The sequence below is a fragment of the Dendroctonus ponderosae genome, unplaced genomic scaffold, assembly GCF_020466585.1.
Source record: "Dendroctonus ponderosae isolate FM_Combo_2020 unplaced genomic scaffold, Dpon_F_20191213v2 Dpon_F_20191213_1, whole genome shotgun sequence".
In the NCBI taxonomy this organism is placed as follows: domain Eukaryota; kingdom Metazoa; phylum Arthropoda; class Insecta; order Coleoptera; family Curculionidae; genus Dendroctonus; species Dendroctonus ponderosae.
In genome coordinates, this window is record NW_026017110.1 from 37,077,566 (window position 1) to 37,090,594 (window position 13,029).

General features: G+C 33.5%; 1 protein-coding gene and 1 long non-coding RNA gene across 2 annotated transcripts in view; both read left to right on the forward strand.

Annotated features, from left to right (window-relative positions):
* LOC125504014 lies at positions 1-911 on the forward strand. Its single transcript, XR_007281250.1, has 2 exons — positions 1-33; positions 236-911. It is a non-coding gene; the product is annotated as an uncharacterized LOC125504014 (long non-coding RNA).
* A 2,461-nt stretch (positions 912-3,372) lies between these two features.
* The window catches only part of LOC109533649 (ras GTPase-activating protein-binding protein 2), a 20,714-nt gene continuing 11,057 nt past the window's right edge, over positions 3,373-13,029 (forward strand). Inside the window, exons 1-3 of the mRNA XM_048665065.1 lie at positions 3,373-3,548; positions 9,559-9,714; positions 9,845-9,983. Of these exons, the coding sequence (XP_048521022.1) occupies positions 9,617-9,714; positions 9,845-9,983 (237 nt within the window). The 5' untranslated portion in view covers positions 3,373-3,548; positions 9,559-9,616. The remainder of the gene's footprint in view (positions 3,549-9,558; positions 9,715-9,844; positions 9,984-13,029) is intronic.

Below are 13,029 nucleotides of genomic sequence, written 5' to 3' on the forward strand. Positions count from 1 at the left end.
TTGAACACAAATGACAACTTTGAACCTGCACCGGTATGTATATATTTTTCTCGATATTTATAAACTTCTCTTCACATCTCTTGGAAGTATTGTTTACATAGGTTTTAATAAAAGTTTTTATTAGTTATTCATCTCTGTCACTAAGTCTGGGCAAAACAAAGCTCATTATAATAAACTAAGTTCAAAATAAAATTCTCAAGACGAAACGATGTGAGTTACATATCATTATTTTTAGAAAATTTCCAATATGGATATGGAAATAGAAGTAACAAAACAGCAAACATCAACAGCTGATAAAAAGAATGCTGCAACCCAAACATCTTTTGGACTTAGTGCAGATAATGGGCTAAGAAAGAAAATAAGAGCGTTGAAACAAGTAGTAAGAAGAAGAAATTGCAAAATTTCTTCGATGTCTCAACTATTAAGTCGAATGAATAAATCAGGCCTTTGTACAGATGACTTAACGTCTGTTCTGCAGCAGAACTTTGGTAGTATGCCACTTGAACTCGCTGTTAACCAAAAAAATAATGAGGGTCTTGAGCCAAGGCAAAGAAGATATACGGAAATAATGAAGCATAATTATTGCAGTACAGATGATAGCCATAGGTTTTTAAACTTAGTAAATAGARGCGGTTTAATTTGTGCTTCAGAAATAGTAAATACTATTGTTTGTTATTCAKAAAAGCAATTTAAGATAACATTTCCAAACGGCATAAATTGCTACAAGAAGCCCAAACAAATTATTTTAAATAATGTAATTCGACATTTTTCGGAAAAATTGCATCTTTTTAGACCAACTCATCCGATTATTGAAGAATTTGGTGTTGAAGATCTGCACGAAATTCAATTAATTAAAGAAATTGTTAACTATTATTTAACATGTAGATGCCATTATTATGCTAGGCAAGAAACTGAAAAGTTTATAGGAAAAGGTACAAGCATAAGACATAAATTAAATAAACTGATTCTATTTAACAATGTTTAATTTGTGCATGTTTTAATGTATTTTTTATATAAGTACCTACTAATTGTGAATATAAAGTATTTTTGAATTGTATGTGTCTTTTAATTTTTTCGTAATTTTAATGAGTTAAAACTTCAAAAATTGTTTTTATTAATTCATTGTATCTTATAAACCAATTAAATGTCAAATCGAACAACACTAGTTGTTCACACCTGCGACCTGCAGAAAAAATATTATTTATAACTCTTTCTCCCCTTTTTCGTTTTTTTTCTTTCCTGTCGTGTCGCGCGGAAAAGTGTTAGTTTATGCACTAGAAAAGTATGCTATTACATGATGGTGGTAAATCTGTATGAAGTAAATCACATTGTTTTTCATTATTTAAAGATATTTACATCTCCTTAAATATTTTTTTTTCTGTAAAAGTACAGACAGATATTTGCCTTTCACTCTCTGTAGCCCTGACAGCCCGATATATTATTTTACCTGTATTTCTAGTTGAATTTATCAAATCAGTCCCACCTGTCTAATACACATCAAACGTGCCAGACAAGGATGGGAATACCTACCACATGCTGGTTGCCTAAAATCCAAGCGGGCACGCGATTTCGGTGCTCGATGCCGTTCCAGTTAGTATATAGTTCAATGGACGAGAGTGGCCATTTTTAATACATCAACTGCCAAAGCAATGCTTACAGCTGTCAGTTACCTTTTGAAATTAATTAATAATTATCTGCAGACGCTTAAATTATACAAACGAAGATTATTTAAACTTATTTATGATTTATGCAGAATGTGATAAACACAGCCATCACCGCTTTTTTGAAATTAGGCTTGTCCCCATTATTTATTTTTTAGTATTAGGATGGTGGCATCAACCTACGGCTGCAGTGTACCTTTTATTTTACGCTATATTAGTATTTTTAACAGTGATAATTCTTATTTTTGATTTAAGTTATTCATTAAATAGGTTAAAATTTTCTAAGAAGTAATAATAATTCTTTATTGATGTATTAATACATTATGTTACATACATTATACAAATTTATGTCTCATTATTATTATTTTTTTAAATTCGAATTTTTGACTCAATTGTGGTCGATTGTTAATAAGCTAGTTAATGTAAAATAAGCGAAAATCTACACAATTAGTGTTGTCAGAAAACCTGCAAAAAATGGTGTGCATGTGTGAAAAATGTCCCAAATTTCTGTTTTTCGTATTTTTTAAAGTGGTTTTCGAACGTACTTTTGAACAATATATTTCATTTAAATAACTTAATTCAAAAAAAATCTAAAACAAAATCACTGAGTTTTATTACTTTGTCAAAACTTGTCAAATGCGAAGATAGATGGCAGCACTAGCGAAACGGGCGTTAGGTGAAAAAAATGTTTTAAAAGTTTCTACAAAAGAGTAAAACTCGATTATTTTATGTTTTTATGTCTTAGGTTCCAGCCTTAAAGAATAGCGATAATATGAAATAAAAAATAGTAATTCCGTTCTACATAAGGTTTATCTACCTTAAAAATAAATTATGATCAAAAGATTTTTGAAAATATATCATTTGATAAAAAAAACATGTTTTATTTTTCAATAGATACAAATAACTTATTCGGAGTCAGAAAAGCTATCAGACCTTTTGTACGTGTTACTATTATGATATTGCAATAGCATCTGATCAATTTTTAAATTCTTCCGAATGCATTAGACCAACAATACTATTTGTGGATAATAAATTTCCCCGTTTCGTGTTCAACAAATTAAGTTGGGAAAACTTCCTTTTTTAGTTTTAACCTTAATTACCTATTTAAAACCTTAAACTTCTTTAATCCAAGGTTTTAACGGTAGCTTCTTATGGCTCAAGGGGAGGGCGGTAGCACCCACCCTGAAAACCGTAGATCTACCGTCAAAACGGTAGACCTGGCAAGCTTGTATACAAGTACACAATAATAGAGTGTGGCCGGCCCTGCTATTCGAGAGAGCATAAAAATGGAGTCGTTTCCGGTTGCGCATGCGAATTACCGGTAAATTTGAACGACCTTGGTCGTATTGTTAAGTAATATGCGCTGTTGCCCGGTATTGAGCATTTTCAATGAGGTTACTCTATTAATGATATTATCATATATGTTTGTTTATTTGAAGAGCCCACTGCTGACGCCAAAACATTATATCATATTATAATCGTCTTTTTTTAGACGACTGTATTGATAAACACACATATATCTTACAGTAACAATGACAAATATTAAGTAAAGTTCGTTTATTTGAGGTGGTTCTCCTCTTGGAATCCTTTACTTGGACAATAAACGTGTAATAAAAAGCGATATTGGACATTTATTTGAACTAATTCAATGGAAATACGGTTTTACTGCGATAGTGCATAAAAATAGGAATTCCGAAAAGCAGCGTGGCAACGGCGATTACATATCTTGCCAATTTTCTGTCTGAAGTATCCACCCCAATCCAAATCCGAAGTGTCTGCATTTTCGGTTATAATCTTGAAGATATTGGTCGGGTTTATCCGGTACTCTTGATTTCAATCGTTTGCTGCAAGTGTTCTCGTTTGAAGCCACAGTTCCAGCTTCTCAAGGTAAGATCTTTTGTTATTTACACACCCAACATCAATTTTCGCGTGCCGGGTGTTCGCTATAACTAACGTCGGCAGCCTGGAAAACTGGGAGAAAATGAGTTTTATTTTGAGGTCCAGGATAATTTACCTCATAGGCGTGGGGTGTCGGAGTAATGAATTATATAGGAAAACAAATACTAGATTTCGTTTTATATTCTATGCCTTGCACGTGCAGTTATTATTGGAATCTCCTTTGTTTGAAAGCTGAAACAAGCCTAATTCTTATCCTAGCCTTATCGGGTCTCAGATGATTAGTTCTGAATTCACTGCGCGAAAGAGATTGATGCCTGGACTCCATAATCTTACTATTTTGAATTTAGCTAGTCCTTCTTGCACAGTTGGAGATTATATGTTTTTTATTTATACTGCCGTTTCTATAAATCTATCCTACTGGCAGAACCCCATTTCTCGAACGCCAAAATCTTGGTTTGCTTCATTTGGCAGAGGTAATGTGCTTGATTGTGGCCCTCGTGATTATTTTTCTCTAGGCCCTCTACGCGCCAGCCCTAATCGCATTTTCTTGGGGCATGGAAAAGGTTCCATTATATTTGGACAACGTGAAAGTTATAGCTGGGAACAAGTCATGACATGTCCTCCGTCCTGAATTCACTGCGCGAAAGAGATTGATGTCTGGACTCCATAATGTTACTTGTTTAAATTCTGCTAGATCTTCTTGCGAGGTTGGAGATTGAGATACTTTTTTCTTTATACTGCTGTTTCTATAAATGCATCCTACTGGCAGGACCCCATTCCTCAAACGCCAAAATCTTGGTTTGCTTCATTTGGCAGAGGTAATGTGCTTGATTGTGGCCCTCGTGATTATTTTTCTCTAGGCCCTCTASGCGCCAGCCYTAATSGMATTTTCTTGGGGCATGGAAAAGGTTCCATTATATTTGRACMACGTGAAAGTTATAGCTGGGRACAAGTCATGACATGTYCTCCGTCCTGAATTCACTGCGCGAAAGAGATTGATGTCTGGACTCCATAATGTTACTTGTTTAAATTCTGCTAGATCTTCTTGCGCGGTTGGAGATTGAGATACTTTTTTCTTTATACTGCTGTTTCTATAAATGCATCCTACTGACAGGACCCCATTCCTCAAACGCCAAGACTTTGGTTTGCTTCATTTCGTAGAGGTTATTGCTTGATGGTGGCCCTCGTGAGTATTTTTTGCTCTGGGCCCTTTAGGCACCAGAGTTTCACATTTACTTGTTTACAAGTCTCCTAAAGGGCATGGAAAAGGTTCTATTGTATTTGAACCATTTGAAAGTTATGGGTTGAAACAAATCATGACATGTCCTCCGTTTGGTCACAAGTACGAAAATCTTATAGTGTTATTCTGGTGTACATTGTATAGTTCTTTGTTTGAAAGGACAAAGAAGCCAAATTCTTACCAGGAATTAGATGGAGACGTGTTTGAAGATTGCGATTAGCTGAAGAAGTTGATAGATAGATAGATAGCGTGTTACTGGGTAGCCACGTGTTGATCTTTTTCCTAGATGCAAAAGCACTAGGGAGATGGATCGAGATGAAGACAATTATTTGCTGATATATTTCACTGCTAGATTCTGATTTATCAAGTCCTGGTGGAGTCGGATTACACCTTTCCTTGATTCTCTAGTTATAAGAGTTGTGTTAGGTAAATCGAATTATTCAGCAAGATTTAGTACAGGTACTTTTAAATATACTTCCTTAATATACCCTATTAAAAACCGCTTAGTTTCCAATATACAGGGTGTTGTTTCAAGTCAAATAATGGCAATCGATTTCTTTTTATAATCGATAGATGACTAATAATATATCGTGCTCCATAATTTCAATCTCGATATGTTAACAGGTACAACATATACATGTACTGCCTTGAATTAATCAATTGCAATTGCCTTATTTCTAAATTTTCTCAAATTGGCGATGTTTATTGATCATTTGATGTTTTTTCATCAATATCGTCACCCAAGTGAATTGAAAATGAAAATGATTATTTTATATTATTATAATTACGTTCTACGTTGTTGCGTTGAGGACGTTCTAGATCGTCTCGATTCAACAAAAAATTGAAGAATCATTCTCGTTGTGGCAAGAAAAGCCAGTTATTTTTTTAATTAAAAATTGCCTGTTCGTGCCAAGTTACTGATAAAACTGAATACAACATTTTTGCTACAAAACAGTTTTCGCTGCTGGCCCTTAGCGCTAATAAAGTTTTATTTGTAATATTCCTGCACACAGGATAATTCAAAACGAATGTGCACAATTTCAAGGGGGTGATTCCTTGCAGCAAACGAAGGGTAGGTTGATATAACAAGTTCTATCGAAAATCAACTACCTATTAGAATATTAGGGAGTCGGCCGCATAAAACAATATCTTTCAAATTTTATTCATCAGTCAGATCAACATTGGAATCATCCTGAAATTAATAGCAGCCAACGAAATTTGTTCTAATTATTGCTGCAGCATAACTACTCGACGTGCAATACTTAACAATTTGTTTTTTTTGTAAATTTCGGTACAGTCAATGTTGAAAAAACCTAAGAAAATTAAGTAGGATTTATCAAAGCTCATGAATTAATTGTTTTCATAATTTGGGCAAGAGGGTCAAAATCTGACGCGAACAGAACTATTCAAATTGAACAGGTAATATCAAGATATTGTTGAAAATCTGTTAAAATCACTTTATGCTGGGTTAATATGTTATTTAATGTTTTAAATGTATGGCGTTTATAAAGTGAAATAGCGCAACCTATAAGGGATAAGAGCAGCCAATCAGATGTATGTATTATGTTCTGTCTAAATCATATGATTATTTGGTTATTCATCTAACATTTTTGTTTTCATCGGTGTTGATTTGAATTTGCATGCGCCTCCTCAAAATAAAAGAAAAAAGTTATTCTTTAGTGATAAAACTATAGCTATATTGTCATTGCAACGTTGGGAAATTTACCTACCTTTTCTTGCTCTAGTTCAACGTGGCGGTTTATACAGACTAACTAAAAAATTAAAGCCTTCGTTTAGTTATTATTTTCTATTTTGTGTTCGTCATAAAAGTAAAAAATGAAAAACTGTGTTAAACTCTGCATCGACATTGAGAAAACGTAAACGTTTAAGACAAATACATATGCACTGCTTCAGTCAGCTTGAACTTTCCTGTTTCAAAAAGACTAAAAATGTAATGTTATAATTACAATATCCTGTTTGACAATTTGCAAAATTTTATTACTCTAAATGTTTTCGAATGATGCATTATATTTCGATGCATAAATATTTAAATAAATAGGTACTAGGACAAACTGTACTTTAATAAATGTTTTAAATTATCTTTACGTTACGTACGTTAAGAAGTCGGCTACTTTATATAAGGCTTTATGGATGAATCCAAGTCACCAATGCTCTAGCTTTCAATACTAACTTTCTTTCAAATTGTTATTATTGTAACCCTTGGATTGTCTTGGCTTAGAAAATAGTGTTCCTTTGAAGATTTACTGTTTCATCTGGGTTAGGTACGTGGTACGTAAAAACTGGACTTTTCTCAAATGAAACTTAAAATGCACACACAAAAAGAGTTTTTGTCTTTTATAATCCTCAGATTTGAAGGTTTTATTACTGATACATTTGATATATTGTGTTCCAAAGTTGTTTCAAGGTTAAAGTGTTAAACCAATGACTTTTTTGCATTTTGGACTTACGTTTTGGATAGGCATAGAATTGAGCAAATACATTAATAACATTTTGTTCCTTTCAAGTTGGTTTGTCATTCCTGTATTTGATCATCTATATTTTATAACTTCTAAAATTGCTTTCGTACAATCACTTCCGTTCGTATCTGTTTTTTGGAAAAAATTGTTGCATAAGAATGTGTGATTATTTAGAAAACTAAAAATTATATTATATAGCAATATGAAGACCATTTTTCAGTTAATTCAGCGGTAATTTGCGAATATACAAGGAGTTGTATTAAAAATATTGACTTTACGACTGCTCTGTATGGCATTGCGAAGTCACCTTTCTTAGTGCGAACAAAATGGAGATTAGTGATAATCTGGATAACTATTAGAGCTTGAAATAAAAAAAAATAAATAAAAGTGTAGCTACACTACTACCTATTTAGGTACTGTTGCACTGTAAAAGTGCAAGTGTTTGTAAAAGAAGACAATGCATACTTGAAAATATTCTGTAATATGAGCTATGAAAGTGTTATTTGATGTATAATTCATTTCATATCTTATTAGCATAAGTCCGGTTTTTAGGTGTTTTTCAGCAACGTCTAACCGACCACCTACTGCCGGATGTTCTGTGTGTATATAGGGTCATGACATTTCATCAGTATAGAATAATTTTTCCGATTGTTGCATATTTGAACTTTTAATAGCATCCAATTGGATATATTACGCGTACTTAAAGCATACAATTATACATGCAGTGATCTCTCTTGAAATAAGTGGTCAGATTTTGGAAATCTCCTTTTTAATTACATAATTGCAATACATTTTATCTTAAATTGGTCTCAATCAGATCAGTAGTTAATGCTTCGAGATGTTTTTTATTTTTCGTACCCGTAGAGATCTGTTCTTAAGGTTCAGTTTTTTGCATTGGTAGTTGGTGCAGGTACAACACTGGAACTGGAAGGTGATGAAATGCGTTTCTTTGAGAGAAAACGATCGATGAGACGCAGCTTTGTTCGTTAAACCTGATTTAACCTGTACTTTGTCGAAGCAAAAAAAAACGGTTTTAATTGCCCGGTATCGGGAGCTCGCTTATATTCTGTTACTTGTGTGTTACGCTCTGTATAAACCAAGTTCAGTTAAAAAAAATCTATAACAAAGCTATTATAAATTCATTCAGCTTGAATTTTTCCAACAGTTTCATACTGACTTAATGTTTTAGTTTTTCATGCGTCATCAAAGATTAAGTAGCACGTAGGACCATCCGGGGAAATATTCTAGATTCCAGGTTCTGAATTATTACATTGTCATTTTATGTTTATTTTGCTTATTTTCTTAGTAGATTGTTCCTTGTATACGTCAATTCTTCTTTATTTTTCAATTCAACACCATTATTTTCATCTGAAGTGATACTTGATACTTTGAGTTGTCAAATTGAGACCAGGGCGTTTATTTTCATGCGTTTACGTGAGCACTCCCAGGGAATTCTCGTATTGCCGATTGCCTAAAATCTGTGAGAGCGAATTCGATATTTACAAGCGATATTAACCTATTTCTGTATCACAGATTACCAAACTCTTGATTCAGTCAGTTTTGTGTTTGCTCATGATAGTAAGATTTTCAGACATGTGAATCGTCACTCGCCTGGTCTAGACTCAAACGGTAGTACATAAATTCCCCGGGAGTGCTCACGTAGACGCATGAAAATAAACGCCCAGGTCACAAACCATTTCGTGATTGATATTCGTCCCCCTCTCATATTTGTGACAGTGTCTCCTCTCATGTCGAGTAGACAAGAACTAAATACCATGACAAATAAAATTATGAAGGTGATAATTGGATATATCCATTATTAGAGAGCAAATATTAGTATTTGTTTATACAAATGGACTTTGGTCCCGAAAACAATACAGTATTGTCCTTTATTTTATTCCATTGCATTTCGTATATGTAGTTAAGACCGGTACTTCTGTAAGCTCTGCTGGTTTGCATCGAGATATGTAGTATTTTCTAGCAAAAGGTACCGGATTTTATCCAATAATGGCAAGCTCTATTAATAAAATATAATAAATTAGAATGAACTGTTTCTGTTTCATATGGATTCTGTTGCATCAGAGTTATAATTATTTCCTTTGCCTTTTATTGCCTGCCTCTTAAGTTATCATCCATCAAACCTTCATCCATGCAAGGTTTGTTCATAGTAAATATTATATACAATCTTCATTCTAAGCCAAAAATATGAATTCATTTGTATCGAAAAATTGTCTCATACTTTTACTTAGTTTTTTTTACAAAATACGTTTTCTTGTTTCAGATCACTGTCGTCACTGTCAGTCTATAATTTTTCTCATCCAAGTCCAAAATCATTAGGAATGGTAATGGAGGCACCACCATCTCCCCAAAGCGTTGGCAGAGAGTTCGTTCGGCAGTATTACACCTTGCTGAATCGGGACCCAAGCCATCAGCATAGGTAACATATTGAAAAATTAACGCTCTTGTTATCGTGTGGTATATTGTGATTATATTGTCACAAACTCTTGTTGGCTAATAATTATTTTATTTTATATATGAATTCTTTTGATGTTAAATTTCCCTCGCAGGTTCTTCAATCATCTATCTTCGTTTATCCATGGAGGACTGGAGCCCAATCGGGAGACTAACCCAATCATCGGGCAGAAGCAGATTCACCTAAAGATTCAACAGCTTCACTTTAGAGATTGCCATGCTAAAATCACCCAGGTAGGCACAAGATATAAACACAGTATTTATTAGCGTACTTTATTTAACTGGGTATACTGAATTTATGAAGAGGGTATGTCGAACCGTGCAGAAACCTGAATATATACAGTTTTCAATTCTATCTGATAATGTTTACTTAATTGATAACTTATCGGAACATTTCTTATGGTATAATTTCCAAATGTTTGCTGAAAGCTGAATGTGATATTCGGTTTCTAAATTGGTCACTTATTTGAATTTATAATCTTTATATTGGTTCTAATGCTAATGATTTGGTAATTTGTGGAAGATTATTCGTTTATAGCAATTTGCACGATTGAACGAAAAGCACATTTGTTTTTAACAGTTTTTAAGTTTATTCGAATTATTTGTTTACAGTTATTGGCTTCATATATTCTCACTGTTATTTACACCCATAAAACTTGGACTGGAATATAACTTATTCTTATATTTTATGACTATCCCAGCTTTTACACTTATTTTAGTTATACAACTGATAAAAAAATATACAAAAAACTGCAAAATATTTTGTTCCACAAAGTACGGTGGTTCGCAAAATAACGCCTTTGTAATGGTATCAGATTGTCTGCATGTGTATTATTTGTTTCCATACACGCTATAAAGGGTCTCTGCTTTCATATACAGGGTTCTAATTTTAAAGTTTCACCTTGTAGCAGATGCTCTAGAAGCCTTATTTCCAACCACTGCACAATGGGGTATTAACAATATAAAACTGATCGAAAATCAAAAAAATCAAATATGGGCCGGTTTTAAAAATACTCATAAATGACAAGTCGACACAATTCGCGAGCTCAAAAGTCCGAACGCCCCCCTGGTGGCAAAAATTATAACCACACGTTAACTAGAAATTTGACACTTGTAATACAGCGTATTATGAAAGTTTGTACAATGTAGGAGCACAGAACCTGTAAACATGCCGTTACTAATTAACCAAATGTAATTTCGCCGGCGACGTCGCTTGTGCAATTGGTTATTAACCAATGAAAGAGTTTCATATCACGTGAGTGACTGAGTGACATTTGTCGAAATGAAGCCGCGTTTTGTTTGTTTCTGGCAAGATGGCAGATCAAGTTATTTTTGTTGCGGATCCAGACTTCAGCAGCGTATTATGAAAGTTTGTACAATTTAGAAGCACATAAACTGTAAAAGTACCCGGTAAAAACCATGCGTGTGCTTAATTTGCGACCGTGCTAAATAGATCTGGTAGGATGGTGAAATAGAAATTCAAGTATGTTACTAGAGACGCTTGTCCTTCAATAGCAAATATGAAACTAAAATGAACGTAAAAGCAAGTAGATTGCGTCTAGATCAAGACAAACTCGACATTTTATATTAAAACGATATAATTGCATTAATGTGTGTATTACTGGGTCATCATAACCAACATTAAATCATATGAGCATACAATCTGACCAATCAAACTCTAACGTTGGCAACTGCGAACTGCACAATATAAATAATGAAAACGCGAACAACAGCAACAGTAACGGTATGGCAACTTCACGAACGTCGAACGGAACGAACTGCAGAATTATTAAACATGCAGCTTTTACGTCAAAGTCGTCGCCTTAGAGCAAATCTTAAATAAATTCTGATTTTTTGTGTAAATTCATCATTTCGATTTGACGCTGTGTCCTTTTTACATGCAAACTGGGCTGCGATTTAAGATGGATCAGCAACCTGCAGATGTATTATTTTAGCATTATAATTTCAAAAAGTGATCTTTATAAGTAAAAATTTTATATAAGAGTGTTAAGAAATCATGTAAAAAACAGAAAGTATGAATTGAACAGAGGTTTAATTAACTAATTTTCTGAATCCAGCTAAGTTTTTATATACTTATTTCTCAGTAAACATCCAGCTTTTTGATGGTTAAAAAACTGGCTGCTACTTTTTGCTCCTTTTAGGCCAAAATAGAAAAAACTGCTCCAGTGTTCTCACAGTAAAACTGAAATCCGTTAACAATACATCATGCTCCAGTGTTGTCACATAAAAAATCTTAGAACTACTAAACTTGTCATTTGTGCACATAATCATGGGACCAAGTATACTTCAAAATTCCAGGGTACAAAATTGTAAAAAATTGCACGCAATCCTCTGAAATATTTGGCTGTTGCGGAATTTTTGACTAACCCTGTATAATGCAGATAAATGTTCATCCTTCAAAATATTAGATATTTACTTATTATATAATCCTCTTTTAATTTCAAGCTTTTTAAAGAATTATCTGTTTAAAAAAACAATTTCGATCAGAGACTAATATCACAAATGATGAATTTGTGTCGACTTGTCATTGATGAGCATTTTTAAAAACGAGCGCATACTTGATTTTTTAAATTTCCGATCAGTTTATATTGTTAATACCCCAGTGTGATTCGCAGGGAACAATGAGCCGAAAGGGCAAAAGATCCACTAACTAGATTTACTATACACATGTGCAGGGGAATAGGCGACGCGATGGATCTCGTAAAAGGTTCTATTCGGAGCTGCTAATTTTTCAACTTCTGGTATTTGCGCCTTTTTGACCAATGGTTTTTAAAATTAATTGCTTCCTAATGTTATGTAGAATTTATTTTAAGAATCATAAAATTCAAGTATACTTTTTTAGGAAGATGCATTCGGAATAAGGGTGCTTGTAAATATACATGCACTTATTAAGGAACCGTCGATGTTTTGCTAAGCTTATTTTAATGGAAAATATGTTTGTTAGTTTTATTCTTAGACTTTTATTTATTTATTTATTTAAAACCAGTAATACATAGTACATAGTAATTACATGATTAGGCTTATCCTCAGGATACCCAGGCAATCTTATAGAAGTCATCTACTTATACATAAGACCAGTTATAGAATAATAACTACTTAAATCTTAGCGTTCACGATCCAAATTATTCAGTATTCACAATACGTATTCATGTGATAGTTGATAGATATTGTAACGGAAATGGCCTGGGGTACTCACGTTTGGAATGGGGGATCGAAATTCATGGTATTTCAGCAAATGGGAGCCCCATTTGGGCCCCAT